We start from the raw sequence: 15,183 nt of genomic DNA on the forward strand, positions 1-15,183 counted from the left end.
CTGCCAGAAGCAGCAGAGTTCTGGGTCCGAGCCAAAACAGGCCAGCCTGCAGAGTAGCACAGGGAGAGGAAGCAATCATCATCCCCTCTCTCTCTCTTTGTTCCATCTCGCTCACTCTCTCTCTCGCTCTCTCTCTCTCTCGCTCTCCTCCCCCACCCCCTGCCTCTCTCCTCCCCCACCCCCTGCCTCTCTCCTCCGCCACCCCCTGCCTCTCTCCTCCGCCACCCCCTGCCTCTCTCCTCCCCCACCCCCACCCTCTGCCCCTCTCCTCTCCTCCCCCGCCTCTGCCCCTCTCCTCTCCTCCCCCCACCCCTGCCTCTCTCCTCCGCCACCCCCCTGCCTCTCTCCTCCCCCCACCCCCACCCTCTGCCCCTCTCCTCTCCTCCCCCGCCTCTGCCCCTCTCCTCTCCTCCCCCGCCCCTGCCTCTCTCCTCCCCCCACCCCCTGCATCTCTCCTCCCCACCCCTGCCCATCTCCTCCCCCTGCCCCTCGCCTCCCCCACCCCTGCACCTCCTCCCCACCCCCGCCTCTCCTCCCCCTACCCCCTGCCCCTCTCCTCCCCCCACCACCCTGCCTCTCTCCTGCCCCGCCCCCTGCCTCTCTCCATCCTGTTCCTGTTACATGTCATGGTGGGTGCAGACACACAACCACATCAAACTGTATACACTACGCTAGACTCCTACGCCTATACTCATTCACTCATGCAGTCGTTTTTAACACGCATACAGTAATACATTTCATTTTGACACACACACACCATTTACATGCTTGCATGTACAGTGCATTCGGAAAATATTCAGACCCTTTTCCACATTTTGTTACGTTACAGCTTTATTCTAAAATGGATTAAATTACATTTTTCCCTCATCAATCTACACACAATACCCCATAATGACAAAGCAAAAACTGGTTTTTATAAACGTTTGCAAATATATAAAAAAAAACAGATACCTTATTTACATAAGTATTCAGACACTTTGCTATGAGACTTGAAATTGAGCTCAGGTGCTGTTTCCATTGATCATCCTTGAGATGTTTCTACAACTTGATTGGAGTCCACCTGTGGTAAATTCAATTGATTGGACATGATTTGGAAAGGCACACCCCTGTCTATATAAGGTCCCATGGTTGACAGTGCATGTCAGAGCCAAAACAAAGCCATGAGGTCGAAGGAATTGTCCGTAGAGCCCCGAGACAGGATTGAGTCGAGGCCCAGATCTGGGGAAGGGTACCAAAACATTTCTGCAGCATTGAAGGTTCCCAAGAACACAGTGGCCTCCATCATTCTTAGATGGAAGAAGTTTGTAACCACCAAGACTCTTCCTAGAGCTGGCCGCCCGGCCAAACTGAGCAATCGGGGGAGAAGGGCCTTGGTCAGGGAGGTGACCAAGAACCCAATGGTCACGCTGACAGAGCTCCAGAGTTCCTCTGTGGAGATGGGAGAACCTTCCAGAAGGACAACCATCTCTGCAGCACTCCACCAATCAGGCCTTTATGGTAGAGTGGCAAGACGGAAGGCACTCCTCAGTAAAAGGCACATGACAGCCCGCTTGGAGTTTGCCAAAAGGCACCTAAAGGACTCTCAGACCATGAGAAACAAGATTCTCTGGCCTCATGAAACCAAGATTGAACTCTTTGGCCTGAATGCCAAGCGTCACGTCTGGAGGAAACCTGGCACCATCCCTACGGTGAAGCATGGTGGTGGCAGCATCATGCTGTGGGGATGATTTTCAGCGGCAGGTACTGGGAGACTAGTCAGGATTGAGGAAAAGATGAACGGAGCAAAGTACAGAGAGATCCTTGATGAAAACCTGCTCCTGAGTGGTCAAGACCTCAGACTGGGGTCAAGGTTCACCTTCCAACAGGACAACGACCCTAATCACACAGCCAAGACAACGCAGGAGTGGTTTCGGGACAAGTCTCTGAATGTCCTTGAGTGGCCCAGCCAGAGCCCGGCTTGAACCCGATGGAACATCACTGGAGAGACCTGAAAATAGCTGTGTAGCGACGCTCCACCTCCAACCTGAAAGAGCTGAACCTGAAACTCCCCAAATACAGGTGTCCCAAGCTTGTAGCGTCATACTCAAGACGTCTCGAGGCTGTAATTGCTGCCAAAGGTGCTTCAACAAAGTACTGAGTAAAGGGTCTGAATTCTTATGTAAATGTAATATTTCAGTTTATTTTATTTTTTATTTGCAAATGTTCTAAAAACCTGTTTTTGCTTTGTCATTATGGTGTATTGTGTGTAGATTGAGGGGAAAAAACAATTGAATCCATTATAGAACAAGGCTGTAACGTAACAAAATGTGGAAAAAGTTTAGGGGTCTGAATACTTTCCGAATGCACTGTATATGCATCCCTACAGAGTTGCTAATGCACAACTGCATAACTCATTCTGACCCAATGACCAATAACACCATTACCTAAGCTTTGCTTTGTGTGCCTTATCTAATTCTATTGCCTAAAAGTCCACTCCCACACACACGTGCGCTCGCACATACACCAACTCCACACAACCTCAAACATTCATGGCTGATAAACTCAGTGCAGCTTAGTTTAACCTCAGCAGCAGCTTTGCATTGGGGGGAATACTCTTTTTCCATGCTGTCAGGAGAGACATATGACTGTGTATCGATCTGGGGTGTCAGAGGTGGGGACTGGGGGGTGCTTAGCCAATGAGGACGGGCCCCTGTGGAGTGAAAGTAGGGGTAGGGTTGGTGTTTGACCCCACTGGCTAACCACTTACCTGGTGGTGCCACTGTCTGCCACAGCCCACTGTGGGATAATCTGACCTACACTACTGGTCAAAAGTTTTAGAACACCTACTCATTCAAAGGTTTTTCTTAATTTTTACTAGACATCAAAACTATGAAATAACACATATGGAATCATGTAGTAACCAAAAATGTGTTCAACAAATCAAAATATATTTTATATTTGAGATTCTTCAAATAGTCACCCTTTGCCTTGATGACCGCTTTGCACACTCTTGGTATTCGCTCAACCAGCTTAACCTGGAATGGTTTTCCAACGATCTTGATGGAGTTCCCACATATGCTGAGCACTTGTTGGTTGCTTTTCCTTCACTCTGCGGTCCGACTCAGCCAAAACCATCTCAATTTGGTTGAGGTCGGGTGATTGTGGAGGCCAGGTCATCTGATGCAGCACTCCATCACTCTCCTTCTTGGTAAAATAGCCCTTACACAGCCTGGAGGTGTGTTGGGTCATTGTCCTGTTGAAATACAAAGCCCAAACCAGATGGAATGGCGTATTGCTGCAGAATGCTGTGGTAGCCATGCTGGTTAAGTGCGTTGAATTCTAAATAAATCAGACAGTGTCACCAGCAAAGCACCCCCACACCATAACACCTCCTCCTCCATACTTTACGACACATGCGGAGATCATCCGTTCACCCACACCGCACCGCGTCTCACAAAGACACGGCGGTTGGAAACCAAAAAAATAAAAAAATAAATCTCAAATTTGGACTCCAGACCAAAGGACACATTTCCACCGGTCTAATGTCCATTGCTCATGATTCTTGGCCCAAGCAAGTCTCTTCTTCTTATTGGTGTCCTTAAGTAGTGGTTTCTTTGCAGCAATTTGACCATGAAGGCCTGATTCACACAGTCTCCTCTGAACAGTTGATGTTGGGATTTGTCTGTTACTTGAACTCTGTGCATTTATTTGGGCTGCAATTTCTGAGGCTGGTAACTCTAATGAACTTATCCTCTGCAGCAGAGGTAACTCTGGGTCTTCCATTCCTGTGGCGCGCCTCATGAGAGCCAGTTTCATCATAGCGCTTGATGGTTTTTGCGACTGCACTTAATAAACTTTCGAAGTTCTTGAAATGTTCCGTATTGACTGACCTTCATGTCTTAAAGTAATGATGGACTGTTGTTTCTCTTTGCTTATTTGCGCTGTTCTTGCCATAATATGGACTAGGTCTTTTACCAAAAAGGGCTATCTTCTGTATACCCCTGCTACCTTGTCACAACACAACTGATTGGCTGAAACGCATTAAGGAGGAAAGAAATTCCACAAATTTACTTAAGGCACACCTGTTAATTTAAATGCATTCGAGGTGACTACCTCATGAAGCTGGTTGAGAGAATGCCAAGAGTGTGCAAAGCTGTCATCAAGGCAAAGGTTGGCTATTTGAAGAATCTCAAATATAAAATATATTTTGATTTGTTTAACACTTTTTTGGTTTCTACATGATTCCATATGTGTTATTATTATTATTATTATTATTATTATTATTATTATTATTATTATACTACAATGTAGAAAATAGTAAAAATAAAGAAAAACCATTGAATTAGTAGTTGTTCTAAAACTTTTGACCGATAGTGTGTATTAGCCACCTACACACAGACTATTTATATTCAGTGGTAGAGCTAATGTTCTCTTTTGACCCCTTTCGCTCATTCCCTAGGCTGAAAGCCTGGGACAGCGTGATGGCTAGGACGTGTTCTAGCGAGGCGGGGGAGAGGGGGGAGGTGTCGCTCAGTCAGTCCTCTTTTCACACTGTCTCTCTATCCTGGGCTCTATTATTTCTCTACTGGTCCTGTATCACTTTCTCTCTCTCCCTCTCTCCGGTATTGTCTCACTCTCTATTAGGGCCGGTACCAAACCAGTATCGCGATACTCGTTAGCATCGTGGCTAGGAAAAAAAACACAACTGATTTAACTTCTGTAGGAAAACAGCTCTAATGTTGGCAACAAACATCATTAGGTTGTCATCCAGTCACATGTATTTATTTTCCCAGCACTCAAAATGTTACATACAGCACATTTTTAAAGGGCAAAATAATGTTTTCGTTTTTGCCATGGAAAAAATATTGCGATACTGGTATCGTCACAGCCCTAGTCTTTATCTAGCCAGGGCAGCTGAGGCTATGGTGTTGTGTGTGGCACTGTGTGTGATTGGAACTTCAGCAACAGTTTTTTTTTTACCCTCCAGACAATGGGAGCTCTTGCCTCAATGTCAAGGATCTGATTCAAGCAAGGACCTTTCGTTGCAGGCTGCCTCCCAAATGGCACCCTGTTCCCCATGTAGTGCAATACTTTTGACCAGGGCCCATAGGGACTATGGTCAAAAGTAGTGCACTATTTGGGCCACAGCCTGCTTGTCAACTGAGGCAAGTACAGACTGCTCCCGTTACATTACAGTTACTACGTCATTCTAGTGGTTGACTCGTCTGTACCTACCAGAAATACAATGCAGAAGTACTGTCTTGTATGAGGGGGAGAGGATTAAAAGGAAAAGTCTTACCAAAGGTGAAACTTGACTGTGAACTGTACTTAGAACACAACGTGTCACTCTCAACCATATGATTGAGGCAGCAATGTGACACATCTAGTATTGGTAGTCTATAGATATTCATATATAGATTCTCATTCTATAATATAAAATAATGATATATGCCATTTAGCAGAGCCTTATCCAAGTCATACGTGCATGCATTTTCCCATGGGTGGTCCGAGCGGGACTCAAACCCATGTTCTTCACTTATTCTCTATGAGAAACTAACAGCCCAACAGCATAATCAGAGTATGGGTGGAGAATGGAAGTGTGAAGGGAATCCAGCCTTGTCTGGCTGCTCTGTGGTGGTGTTGAGATGTTCTTGCTGCAGTACGGCTCTCTTGGGGGAGGGGAGGGGAGAGAAGTGTGGGGGGAGGAATGAGAGGGGAGGAACATCTCAGGAGACAGTGGCAGTTCCGCCGCAAGTTAAAAATAGCTCCCCGGGCTCAGCCAATGGGACGCTCTGGCCTCGTCACCCCCCCCTCCCCCTCCCATCTGTGCTAGCCGAGCGTGAACGGCGGGCATGTATTCACCACGGCAGCAGCATGAAAGAGACAGAGATGGAGAGACGCTGGTGTATTTACCACTGGAAAGGATTAAAACAGGCACTCCTCTCCATCTCTCTCTCCATCGCCCTCCCCTCTCTCTCCCCTCTCTCTCTCTCCCCATCCCACTCTCCTTTTCTGATACATCTCCTCCTACCTCTACAATGAGACAGACTCCCGTCAATAAGCATATTATCATCTGAATGCATACATTTATTTTCCCCCCCAAAGAACAGTATTTTGATTGGATGGATAGTTAAGAGGATCTAGAAATCCATCATATTGGCATGTCAGTCTTTAGCAGGTATGCTTTGCTAACGATGAATCTGACATTCCCATGTAAGCCTAATCAAGAGGCTCTGCTTGTAATAATATAATATAATATGCCATTTAGCAGACGCTTTTATCCAAAGCGACTTACAGTCATGCGTGCATACATTTTTGTGTATGGGTGGTCCCGGGGATCGAACCCACTACCTTGGCGTTACAAGCGCCGTGCTCTACCAGCTGAGCTACAGAGGACCACTTGTCTTCCCTCTGTGTTTACTATGTCCTTAAATGACCCCTGATCCTACTCTGAGTGCATTCCCAACCATTGACGTCATCAAGGGGGTCCCTTGATTTCTCCAGGGTGGTCACCAAACTGTGTTCCCACTTGTCTGATTGGTCGATAATTTGTCACACATTAACCATTTTAGTTTCAAGTCATTATTGGTGAAGATGAGCCTAGCTAAACCGCCCAGTGAGATGTGGGAATACTAGAGTTCCAGGTTGGTCCGCAGGCCTTAGAACTCAGTTACAGATTCCACTTTGCACACTCTGACTCCCCCGCCGGTGTAGTCTGTCACACACATCCATTTCACTCTATTTAGTTTGCTAAGGCAGAGAACTTGGCTGCTTCTTGGGGGGGGGAGAGGGAGGAGGAGGAGGGTGGATGCAATGCAAAGCCTAAGACTTTCATTGCAGGCCAAACACAGTGGGATTGTTAAAACTTTTCTCTCACCTTTTTTCTCTCACGCTCTCTCTCTCTCTCTCTCTCTCTCTCTCTCTCTCTCGCTCTTAATCTCTCACCCGATTCGCTGGGACTGTTATTTTCTGCCTGAAACCATTGCCTCGGCGTTCTAATGAGAGCAGGGCCTTCTATACAGGGGTTGTCATGGTAACGCCTTTCTGTGTGGGTTTTACTGCATGTGCTGCCCCTCCTCCAATGTGAGGAGGGGGGAAAAAGAGGGAAGCGTGGATGTAAGGAGCGAGAGGCAGAAAAGTGAGAGTTGAGGGTGGGGGCCTTTTTCAGACCAGCTCTCAGGGTAATGTGAATGGTAGTTGTTTAGAAATATTTTAAGAAATTGAAATGGGCACTTCACCCCAATAGCCTTTTTTTTGCATTGAGATATAGGCCTAGATACAGTGAGTACTAAAGAGTCTTGAAATGAAGCTTATCATATTAATATTCCTGTATTTCACACATCCCTTTCTTATTGGAAAACAATTACCATGTCCTGAGGTCTTTCTATAGTGGAAGGAGTGTACGAGAATATTACAACGTAAGCCGATATCACTGCTATTAATTGATTCGTCACGAAACCAGGGCAGAAACATACCATGATGTTTTGGATTTTCACAAAATATTCATCCTTAGAATGGTCCTTTGGAGGAAGGATTGTTGAATCTTAAAGCATAATTGAGAAATAATTAATTTAATTTGGAATATTTGTGAAATTCTGGCTTTCCCAGGCCTCCTTTAAAGTGGAACTGACAGTGTTTTAACTACTTTGCACATATAAAACAAACAATCATAATATCAGAAATAAAAAATCTAAATCACAACTGGCCTGTTACCTTGTTTGCTTCCTCCTGCCATTTGGGATGCACTGTTTCAGTTTCAATGACTCAAAATTGGACAAAACGGGACAAGCTAAGGCTGGGAATGTCAATACAATCAAACTAGCGAGGGAAATGATCACAAGTCAGTCATAACGTGGCTAATAGACTAGCTTCTCTATTAATGTACAGTTGAAGTCGGAAGTTTACATACACTTAGGTTGGAATAATTAAAAGTAGTTTTTCAACCACTCCACAAATTTCTTGTTAACAAACTATAGTTTTGGCAAGTCGGTTAGGACATCTACTTTGTGCATGACACAAGTAATTTTTCAAAAAATTGTTTACAGACAGATTATTTCACTTATAATTCACTGTATCACAATTCCAGTGGGTCAGAAGTTTACATACACTAAGTTGACTGTGCCTTTAAACAGCTTGGAGAATTCCAGAAAATTATGTCATGGCTTTAGAAGCTTCTGATAGGCTAATTGACATCATTTGAGTCAATTGGAGGTGTACCTGTGGATGTATTTCAAGGCCTACCTTCAAACTCAGTGCCTCTTTGCTTGACATCATGGGAAAATCAAAATAAATCAGCCAAGACCTCAGAAAATAAAAAAAATGGTAGACCTCCACAAGTCTGGTTCATCCTTAGGAGCAATTTCCAAACACCTGAAGGTACCACGTTCATCTGTACAAACAATAGTACGCAAGTATAAACACCATGGGACAACACAGCCGTCATACCGCTCAGGATGGAGACGCATTCTGTCTCCTAGAGATGAACGTACTTTGGTGCGAAAAGTGCAAATCATTCCCAGAACAACAGCAAAGGACCTTGTGAATATGCTGGAGGAAACCGGTACAAAAGTATCTATATCCACAGTAAAACGAATCCTATATCGACATAACCTGAAAGGCCGCTCAGTAAGGAAGAAGCCACTGCTCCAAAACCGCCATAAAAAAGCCAGACTACGGTTTGCAACTGCACATGGGGACAAAGATCGTACTTTTTGGAGAAATGTCCTCTGGTCTGATGAAACAAAAATTGAACTATTATGTTTGGAGGAAAAAGGGGGTAACTTGCAAGCCGAAGAACACCATCCCAACCGTGAAGCACGGGGGTGGCAGCATCATGCGGTGGGGGTGCTTTGCTGCAGGAGGGACTGGTGCACTTCACAAAATAGATGGCATCATGAGGAAGGAAAATTATGTGGATATATTGAAGCAACATCTCAAGACATCAGTCAGAAAGTTAAAGCTGGGTCGCAAATGGGTCTTCCAAATGGACAATGACCCCAAGCATACTTCCAAAGTTGTGGCAAAATGGCTTAAGGACAACAAAGTCAAGGTATTGGAGTGGCCATCACAAAGCCCTGACCTCAATTCTATAAAGAATGTGTGGGCAGAACTGAAAAAGCATTTGCGAGCAAGGAGGCCTACAAACCTGATTCAGTTACACCAGCTCTGTCAGGAGCAATGGGCCAAAATTCACCCAACTTATTGACCCAAGTTAAACAATTTAAAGGCAATGCTACCAAATACTAATTCAGTGTTTGTAAACTTCTGACCCACCAGGAATGTGATGAAAGAAATAAAAGCTGAAATAAATCATTCTCTCTACTGTTATTCTGACATTTCACATTCTTAAAATAAAGTGGTGATCCTAACTGACCTAAGACAGGGAATTCTTACTAGGATTAAATGTCAGGAATTATGAAAAACTGAGTTTAAATTTATTTGGCTAAGGTGTATGTAAACTTCTGACTTCAACTGTAGGTATTTATTTATTTAGCAAGCTAAAAACATGGAGCCAAACGTTAACTAGCTAGCTAGCTGCTGGTAGGACGTCATTGGACGAGTGGGTGAGTGGCCAACTTTTTCTCCCCCATATCGTTTTTCGGTTGCAAGAGATGCAGGTGTCATTTGGTTAGCTAGCAAGAAATGTCAATCACTTTTCTAAAGCTAGCTAGCTATGCTGAATTTGTCAATCAAATGTATTTGGCATCGATCAAATGGGCGGGTAGGCTGTCAAGTTCCCATTCAGATGTCAAAACGTGGGTTGGGACAAGCATGCATTGACATGCAAGCTGCAGAAAGATGAGCAGACTACTATTCTTCATCGTTTATCAGCGCAATTTTGAGCCAACAACAAGCTGAAAATGTTTGAGAGGATTTATCTATGGTTGCCTGATTAGATTTTTGCTCATCTCGCGCTGGCTAACAGTTGTTGATCTTGTTGTTGTTGATGTGCATAGGCAACTGAGGGAGAGCGCCTACCTGTTCATGGTTGTTTGATCAATTTGACTGTAAAGTTCCCGAAATGTAAGAAGACTCCTGTGGTATTTACATATTTGCAGAAATCCATTCATGTGTATGTTATGGCTTTTGGCGAATGCTTTCTAATGAACTAAAGTCGCGCTGTTGCTACTGCCTGTAAACCAATGTCCAGTTCAAGTGAATGATGGCAGGCCCGTGTGGCAAATGGCTTATTTGCATATAGGCTTATTTGCGTATAGGCTTACTGTAGCTCTGATTGGCTATGGCGCACCTGTGTCTGTGTAGAGACGGGCCTGGACAAGACTGACACGTTTTTGAGGTTTTATTTACAGCAGTGTCAAATCGGAGGGCCTGTATTCTGGACCTCTGGCAGTCTCTATGGGGGTGCCACAGGGTTCAATTCTCGGGCCGACTCTATTCTCTGTGTATATCAATGATGTCGCTCTTGCTGCTGGTGACGCTCGGATCCACCTCTATGCGGATGACACCATTTTATATACATCTGGCCCTTCATTGGACACTGTGTTAACAAACCTCCAAACAAGCTTCAACGCCATACAACACTCCTTCCGTAGCCTCCAACTGCTCTTAAACACTAGTAAAACTAAATGCATGCTCTTCAACCGAACGCTGCTTGCACCCGCCCACCCGACTAGAATCACTACTCTTGGCGGGTCTGACCTAGAGTATGTGGACAACTACAAATACCTAGGTGTCTGGTTAGACTGTAAACTCTCCTTCCAGACTCACATTAAGCATCTCCAATCAAAAGTTAGATCTAGAATCGGCTTCCTATTTCGCAACAAAGCCTCCTTCACTCATGCTGCCAAACATGCCCTCGTAAAACTGACTATCCTACCGATCCTTGACTTCGGTGATGTTATTTACAAAATAGCCTCCAACACTCTACTCAGCAAATTGGATGTAGTCTATCACAGTGCCATCCGTTTTGTCACCAAAGCCCCATATACTACCCACCATTGTGACCTGTACGCTCTTGTTGGCTGGCCCTCACTACATATAATCGTCGCCAACCCCACTGGCTCCAGGTCATCTATAAATCACTGCTAGGCAAATCCCCGCCTTATCTTAGCTCACTGGTCACCATAGCAACACCCACCCGTAGTCTGCGCTCCAGCAGGTATATCTCACTGGTCATCCCCAAAGCCAACACCTCCTTTGGCCGCCATTCCTTCCAGTTCTCTGCTGCCAATGACTGGAACGAACTGCAAGAATCTCTGAAGCTGGAGACTCTTATCTCCCTCACTAACTTTAAGCATCAGTTGTCAGAGCAACTTACCGATCACTGCACCTGTACACAGCCATTCTGAAATTAGCCCACCCAACTACCTCATCCCCATATTGTTATTTATTTTGCTAATTTGCACCCCAGTATCTCTATTTGCACATAATCTATCATTCCAGTGTTTATTGCCTTACCTTACCTATATTTTTTGTTGTATTTTTGACTTTGTTTTGTTTACCCCATATGTAACTCTGTGTTGTTTTTATCGCACTGCTTTGCTTTATCTTGGCCAGGTTGCAGTTGTAAATGAGAACTTGTTCTCAAACATTCCCAAACATTCTATGAAAGACATGGTATTTTTCAAGTTATTTGCTCGCTTGTCAGAAAATTGATTAAAAAGGCGTCATATTCTTCCTGGGGGTGTATATGAACAGATTTGAATACTATTTCATGTTGCTTAAATGCTGTTTTGTATTTTGATTTCAGTAAAAAAAATATTACATTCATTTATGAATATTGAAAAATATAAACATGAATCTTGAAAATGTATCATTTTTGATTTGCTACCTTTTCTATATATTGTTGAGCATGATATACTCTACAGGCATTTCAAAGATCCAGAGTGGGATCTCTGCTACTTTTAGAGTTATGATCCAATTTGTAAGCATTACCAACAGTGTGAATGTGAAAATGGATTCAAAATGGTCACCCTCTGCTGGTGATTTGCAGGATGTGCAATGATACAAGTAAAAGGAGGGCTGTGATTGGTTTCATTGCCTACTATGCCAATTGCTCTGTATAAAATGGGACATGACATTAAAACTACCAGAGATCCCACTCTGGAACCTGTAGAGTATATTATGTTCAACAATATATTGAAAAATAAGGCAAATTATTATTTTTAAAAAATCTCCAATATTCATGTTTATATTTTTCATTATTCATATGTAATGTAAAATTTTTTTCATTGAAATCAAATACGTCTCATATTACAGAGCAAGCGGTAAAGCTTAATATGACACCAATGTTTGCTTTGTAGCACTTACAGGTAAAACATTATGGAGTCTTAAAGATGCACTCTGCAGAAATCGCTCCACTATTTCCTGGTTGCTAAAATTCGAATAGTTCACCTAATTTCAGTCGGTGACGAAACAAGCAAGTATAGTGTAGAGAATCATTGTACCATCTGGTTTCATGAGGAATCACTCAATAGTTGTGATATCGGCTTACGTTCTAGTATTCGCATACACTCCATCCACTATAGAAAGACCTCAGGGCATGGAATTGTCAAGTCGTAGACTCTGTTTATAGAGAGAACACTAGGTATTGAGTTATTAAAGGAGCTGGGGTTTTGGCTTTGGGATGGGGCGGGGAGTTGAAGTGAATACCTGGGAGGAAGATGTTCCCTAATTAACTCGAGATTAGAGCCTAATTGGAAGGGCTGTGAATTGTTCTGCTTGGATGGTGTCAGTGTGTGACTCACTAGAAAACCACAGGAGTTGAGTGGGGCCTCAGTTCCCCATTGTTCTACATTCAAAACGGGGAACTTTTTCTAATGAGAAATCCCTTTGACGGTGGCCAAACACTTTTGGAAATGAATAGCATTCTCATCTATACATTTGTCTCATGGCCAGATTTTCCACGGGACCAAACTGAGCTCGCATTTATCCAAATCCTCTTGATTACTCTCCTGCAACATGGCCAATTATTATTATTATTTTTTGGTTGGAAGCCTAGTTGTTTTTTTGTGAGAAACAGCTGTCAATCAAGTCATGACTTTGTGTTTTTATTTCCTGTCTTCCAGATGTCTTTATGGCTGTGGTGGAGGAGGAAGTGCCGCTTTTGGAAGAGGTGTGCCCTAGCCCTCAGCTGGAGCAAGAGGCATGTTGTAGCGCTCAGATGGAGGAAGGGGCGTGCCCTAACACTCAGCTGAATGAAGAGACATGTCATAGTGCTTGGATGGAGGAAGAGGCGTGTCCTAGCCCGCTAAAGGAAGAAGGGGCGTGTCCTAGCCCTCTAAATGAAGAAGGGGCGTGTCCTAGCCCTCTAAATGAGGAAGGGGCGTGTCCTAGCCCTCTAAAGGAGGAAGGGGCGTGTCCTAGCCCTCTAAAGGAGGAAGGGGCGTGCCCTAGCCCTCTAAAGGAGGAAGGGGTGTGCCCTAGCCCTCTAAAGGAGGAAGAGGCGTGCCCTAGCCCTCGGCGGGAGGAGGAGGAGGCGTGCCCTAGCCCTCGGCGGGAGGAGGGGGCGTGCCCTAGCCCTCGGCGGGAGGAGGGGGCGTGCCCTAGCCCTCGGCGGGAGGAGGGGGCGTGCCCTAGCCCTCGGCGGGAGGAGGGGGCGTGCCCTAGCCCTCGGCGGGAGGAGGGGGCGTGCCCTAGCCCTCGGCGGGAGGAGGGGGCGTGCCCTAGCCCTCGGCGGGAGGAGGGGGCGTGCCCTAGCCCTCGGCGGGAGGAGGGGGTGTGTTCTAGCCCTCTAAAGGAACAGGAGCCCAAAGAATCTCCCTCAGGTGCAGTATAGAAAACCATGCTGTATACTTTTTCCCACAACCACTTAGATTAGATCGTCTCCACCCTCTTGTTGTAGGTGTCACTTTTGAAGAAGAAACACCACAACATCGATTTCAATAAAGCATGCTATTTGATTCATGATAAAAAACAAGCTGGAGCTCTAATTTAATTGGCTTTCTCCGTTCCAGGTGCTGAACCGGCACAGGAGATCCAGGTGACCGTTACCCTGACGGAGGGCCCGGAGTCTCCCCAGAGGTCTGGAACTCTAGTGGGCGTGTCACCGCTCGCCTCCCAGAGTCCCGCCGCACCCAGGGCCGACGACCAACAGGAACTGGAAATATCAGACTTGCCAGAAACAGCAAAAGTGGCGGCGCCTGAGGCGGCGTTGCCGCACAATGTAGAGGAGAAGGAGGAGACCAAATCGGAGGACTCCAAAACCACTTTAGCCACGCCCACCAAAGACATATCCCATGAGCCTTTGGAGGAGACTACGGAGGAGGCTCCTGTAGAGGAGGAGGAGCCTATGGAAGTAGCACCTGTGGAAATGCCGCCTTCGGAATTGGAACAGGCTGCAATGGAGACCACTGTTGAGGAGAATGTTCTGGAACCCATGCAGGAGGAGCAGAGGGCAGTTGCGGAAAAGGAGGTTGAGGAGAAGTTGCAGAAGGAGTTAGTGAACGAGGGGAAGGATTTGCCTCCAATTGTTTTAGATGAGGGGGAGGTGTTGCCTTCAGATGTATTGCCAGTTGAAGAGGATACAATCAGAGAAAAGGTGCTTAGTCCCGTGGCTGAACTTCCTGAACTGGAGAGCACGGTAGACATGGATACCACGGTAGAAATGGATACTACGCCTGCCAGCGACTGCAGCTTCTCGGACTTCGGCTCGCCGAGGGGAGAGGACAAAGGCCCGAAGGCCTCCCCTGGAATGTCTCCCGAGCTCTCGTTTATGCTGGCCCCGTCCCCCTTCTCTACAGAGGCCTCCCCCAGGAAGGCCAGCCCACACCGGGTTCAGGTCCAAATCCAGGCCCAGGCTTCGCCTCAGGTCCAACCTCATTCTGGATACAGTGCTAGTGTGCCTCCCACCACCACAACCTTTATTCCCCTCACCCCCAAGATTGGCATGGGGAAGCCTGCCATCTCCAAGAGGAAGTTCTCCCCAGGGAGGCCAAGGGTGAAGCAGGTAAGGCTGTTAATCTGTTTGTTACTGTCTTTGGGTTCTTAAAGAAAGGTTTCTTCCCCAAAACTGTACTGGAAGGGTTAAAGCTCTTGAAGAAGGTCTGTAGCGATCTTCCAGGCCTATATCGTTTCAGAAAGGTCTGTATCTCTTCTGCCAGACCTATAACAATTCAGCAAGGTCTAGCTCGTCTGCCAGACCTATAACTCTTCAAAAATGTCTGTAGCTCATCTACCAGCTCTTTAGTTCTTCTACCAAGTATGTAGCTTTTCACAAATATCTGTAGTCTATTCCAGTCTGTA

The 15,183-nt window shown here is 45.6% G+C and overlaps 1 protein-coding gene across 9 annotated transcripts in view; it reads left to right on the forward strand.

Annotated features, from left to right (window-relative positions):
* Window positions 1–15,183, forward strand: part of LOC121549477 (histone-lysine N-methyltransferase 2C) — a 206,558-nt gene that overhangs the window by 114,369 nt on the left and 77,006 nt on the right. For all 9 annotated transcript variants that reach the window (XM_045210464.1, XM_045210462.1, XM_045210465.1 and 6 more), the window contains exons 12-13: window positions 13,008–13,706; window positions 13,896–14,887. In XM_045210464.1, coding sequence (XP_045066399.1) covers window positions 13,008–13,706; window positions 13,896–14,887 — 1,691 coding nt within the window. The remainder of the gene's footprint in view (window positions 1–13,007; window positions 13,707–13,895; window positions 14,888–15,183) is intronic.

Source organism: Coregonus clupeaformis, chromosome 34 (assembly GCF_020615455.1).
Source record: "Coregonus clupeaformis isolate EN_2021a chromosome 34, ASM2061545v1, whole genome shotgun sequence".
Classification (NCBI taxonomy): Eukaryota; Metazoa; Chordata; class Actinopteri; order Salmoniformes; family Salmonidae; genus Coregonus; species Coregonus clupeaformis.